Raw genomic sequence first — 3,630 nt, 5'->3', positions numbered from 1 at the left:
AATATTATCATAAATTAATTTAAAATATAAAATTTTATTAAAAATATATCAAAATATTACTTAATATTTATTAAATAATTTAAACTAATAAGTATATTAAAATTTATAAATTAATTTGACTTGACGGCAACGTTTTACACTTTAATTAAAAGAAAACACGTTTAATTTGACCTGCCGAACTGTCCACCGCGTTTTACCATGCAAATCCAGAATGGACTGATTAAAAACCTGCCGACAATCACGGTTGTTGTCCCACCTGTCAGAAAGAGCCAAGTAGCAGATAACGCCACCTCCGCAGCAATAATTTTTCCCCTTTGTTCACGGTCTTCTACTGTTAATCCACCCTCTGGGTGGGCCCATCACATGACTGTCCCCCATATCACGGACTCCGATGGAACCACCGCTTCCTTCTTTAATTAATTATATTTTACTTGATACAAAAACCTTATTTAATTTTCAACGTACTCCCAACAGACAAACCTCTCCCTGTTCATAAAGCAGCCAAATATCATTATTCGTCCACTCACATCGCCACTTGTCACACATGCAAAGCCTTTACAGCTCATAATCAACCTTCATACCATCATTATCCTTGCATTTTCAAATAATTTACTATACATGCCATTATGCGGCTCAACATCCACCAGTACAATTATATTTAATTTAATGACCCTACCACACAAGAGTTACTTGTAATTTATTTAGATGGGCCTCACTTAAGCCCACCTTTCATTTTCGTTCCTTTTATAATTCATTCTAAGAATAAGAATTCTACTATAGCCAATCACCTTCTTTACCAGGGATAAAAAGGTCATTTTAATGACCAATCCAACACTACTATTAACACTTATTGCTCGAGAACCCGACTCGATTATTAGCCAGGTCAAAGCTCACACGTGTGCCCTGCTGTTGCACGTTTCCTATAATCGATAAAGACGACGTCGTTGGAGCAAATGCGAAACAGTATGTGCCGTCTGAGTCCACCGGGATCAGATAATTCGCCGCCGGTAAGTTCCACGACTTTCCTTCTGAGAAATGGAACGACACCGTAGGTACCTTGACACTGGTTTGCCCTGACAGATCATAACAAGTATCGAACAAAGCCACACCGCCAGTGGGTTTCAAGTTTTGTGTCATGCTCACGAACGCGTCTCGCAGTGAGTTGTATGCCTGGCTCTGCAACCGAGTTATTGCTGTTCCGCAGTCGACGATGATCCCGCCGTTACCCGAGTCGTCCATCTGGAAAACGGATTGTGGAATGGAAAGCAACCGGCCGCCGACACTCAACCCGGTGAGTCCAACATAGTAAAATGTGTCGATTTTGTTGCTTCTCAATAAGGGAGCTATGACTGCATCGCTGACTAGGCCCGAGTTAAAGTCCAGAGTGGAAGATCCAGTTGAGTCACGATTCACTAGACAATAAGAAAACGACGACGCTTTGAGCTGTGATGTGAGTGAGAGAGGGCCACCCCCCAGTCCGAGCAGCCCAGCAGCGCCGACAAATAATCCTTCATTGTCATGACCGCAGCCTAAAGCAACTTTGTTGACGGTCCCGGAGCTCCCAAACGACAACGTCTCGGTGACGAAGTCGCCCATGGTGAAGGATCCATCGCCGTAATTGACCTGGTAAAGACACTGGTCGCTCCGGCACATAGACATTTGAAGAGAGTTGCACTGCGCAGAATTACAAGATATTGGGGCGTAGCTAGACGACGCCGTTGGGTTAAAGATGGGATCCGCTTGCTGGTAGCAATCGGAGCAGGGCTGGCATTGAAGCCAGTTCACATCACTTCCAGTATCCAAAACCATGTAGTAGGACTTTGCCGGGTTCCCGACTCCGACCCGAGAGAAATACTCGCCACTTCCATGGCTGGTGCCGGAAGTAACCGGAGTTGATAAATCCTGGGGCTGGATCTCAGCGTCCAAGGGCTTGAGATCAGATTTGGATATACCATTGAGGGCGAGTTCTACCCTGGTGATGATGGCTTTCACTCGGGAAGAGTCTCGATCGAGTCGAGACATGACCAAGCTTTTATAGTCCTTGTGTTGGGTTTTATGGATGGTTTCACGAGATTGAAGCTGAAGCGAAAATGAAAATGTAGAATTGGCAAATGAGGGAACAGTCTGCTGCTGCTGAGAGAAGGGGTTTGTGGTTTGTGGGTCAAAAGAGAGGATGCTCAAAGCCTGTTGGAGAGATGACGACACATCGAGGATTGTGGTCACAGTGCGAGAAGCGGTAATCTCTGGTATGTCACGAGAGAGGGTGAAGGGAAAGAGATGGAAGGAAAAGGAAAGAAAAACAGTGAAGAACAAGAACAGGTTGGGAGCTGCCATTTTCTCTCTCACTCTCTCCTCTGGTTTACAAACGGTGTAGTGAGCTTTAAAAGAAGAAAAAAGATGTGGAAGTAAGGGAGTGTGGAATTGGCTTTATCTAGATAGGAGTGCTCGAGAGAGACAGAGTTAATGGGAAAGTAATAAAACGGAGAGGATAACGTCACGGTTGTTCAAAATAAAAGGAAAATTGAAAGCGTTACGAGCGGTGTCTAATCACTGTAGAGTTGTGGGGTCTGCGATTTCGGTCTTAGTTCGGGTCAATTGAAATTTTGGTATGTTTTTTCTTTTATTTTTTATTATTTTAATTTTTTAATTTTAATTTAATTTTTAATTTTTAAATAATTTTATTTTATAAAAAAATATATTATTAATATATAATATATGTACTTTTTAACTAAATAAAAACTTATTAAGAGTTAATGACTCAAATCATGGGATATATTTTAAATGTTTATGGAGACTTTGTGAATATTATTATATGTATATATAAAAAGGTATATTTTTAATTATTTTTAAATTATATAATTTTTTATTATAAAATATATATGGTAAATAATATTATATAATATATTTTTTAATTATTTTTAATTATAAAATATAAATATAATTATGAATTAAATATATATATTATAATAATAAATTATAATTAAAAATTATAAAGTAATTTAATATTTTTATAATTAAAATTATAAAAAAATAAATATAATTTTAGATTATATTTAATTTATTATTATATATATAATTACATTAAAAGTATTTATTTATAAATTTAATTTTTAATTTAATTTTAATTTAATATAATTTTGATATAATTTTTAATAAATGATTAAAATTAAATTAAAATATTAAAATAAATTTAATTTAGTGCGATTTTTTCAATCATTCGGCTCGAGTTATCAAAGAATCGCGTACAGTGATAGAGCAATTTGCAAACAAGTAGATGGGCTTTCATAAATAAAAGTGGTTCCATTTGTGGTTCTTGTAATTGGGGAGGTTGCTGAGAGCATTAACACCCATTTCAAAGTTTGGTGAAATAATTCAATTTTTGTGTGTATTCTCGTTCGCTTTGATTATTTATTTCTTAAATTAAATTTATCTAAAATTTCGTATAAATATAAGGGAAGTACGCTTAAACTTTGCATACATTTAGAAAATAGGCAAATATCTTCATTATTTTTTGTTCCATTGGGAGAGGTTGTAGAGAGCATTAAATTAAAAGTTTACTATTTCGACGCAGGGGAGAGCAGTTTTCGGTTTAAATCAAAAAATCAAACAGAATCGATTTGATTCGATTCA

At 36.6% G+C, this 3,630-nt stretch overlaps 1 protein-coding gene across 1 annotated transcript; it reads right to left on the bottom strand.

The window, feature by feature from the left end:
- Nucleotides 1-554: 554 nt before the first annotated feature.
- Nucleotides 555-2,476, bottom strand: LOC110649037 (protein ASPARTIC PROTEASE IN GUARD CELL 1). Its single transcript, XM_021803436.2, has one exon. It carries the CDS (start codon nucleotides 2,332-2,334, stop codon nucleotides 841-843), a length of 1,494 nt encoding a protein of 497 aa, XP_021659128.2. The 5' UTR covers nucleotides 2,335-2,476; the 3' UTR covers nucleotides 555-840.
- Nucleotides 2,477-3,630: the final 1,154 nt, after the last annotated feature.

Source organism: Hevea brasiliensis, chromosome 2 (genome assembly GCF_030052815.1).
Source record: "Hevea brasiliensis isolate MT/VB/25A 57/8 chromosome 2, ASM3005281v1, whole genome shotgun sequence".
Lineage (NCBI taxonomy): Eukaryota > Viridiplantae > Streptophyta > Magnoliopsida > Malpighiales > Euphorbiaceae > Hevea > Hevea brasiliensis.
Note: the sequence above shows the minus strand (reverse complement) of the source record. Positions and strands in the feature narration are given on the sequence as shown.

Coding starts and splice junctions, on each gene's coding strand:
- LOC110649037 (XM_021803436.2), bottom strand. CDS start 2,334: ATGGCAGCTCCCAACCTGTTCTTGTTCTTCACTGTTTTTCTTTCCTTT.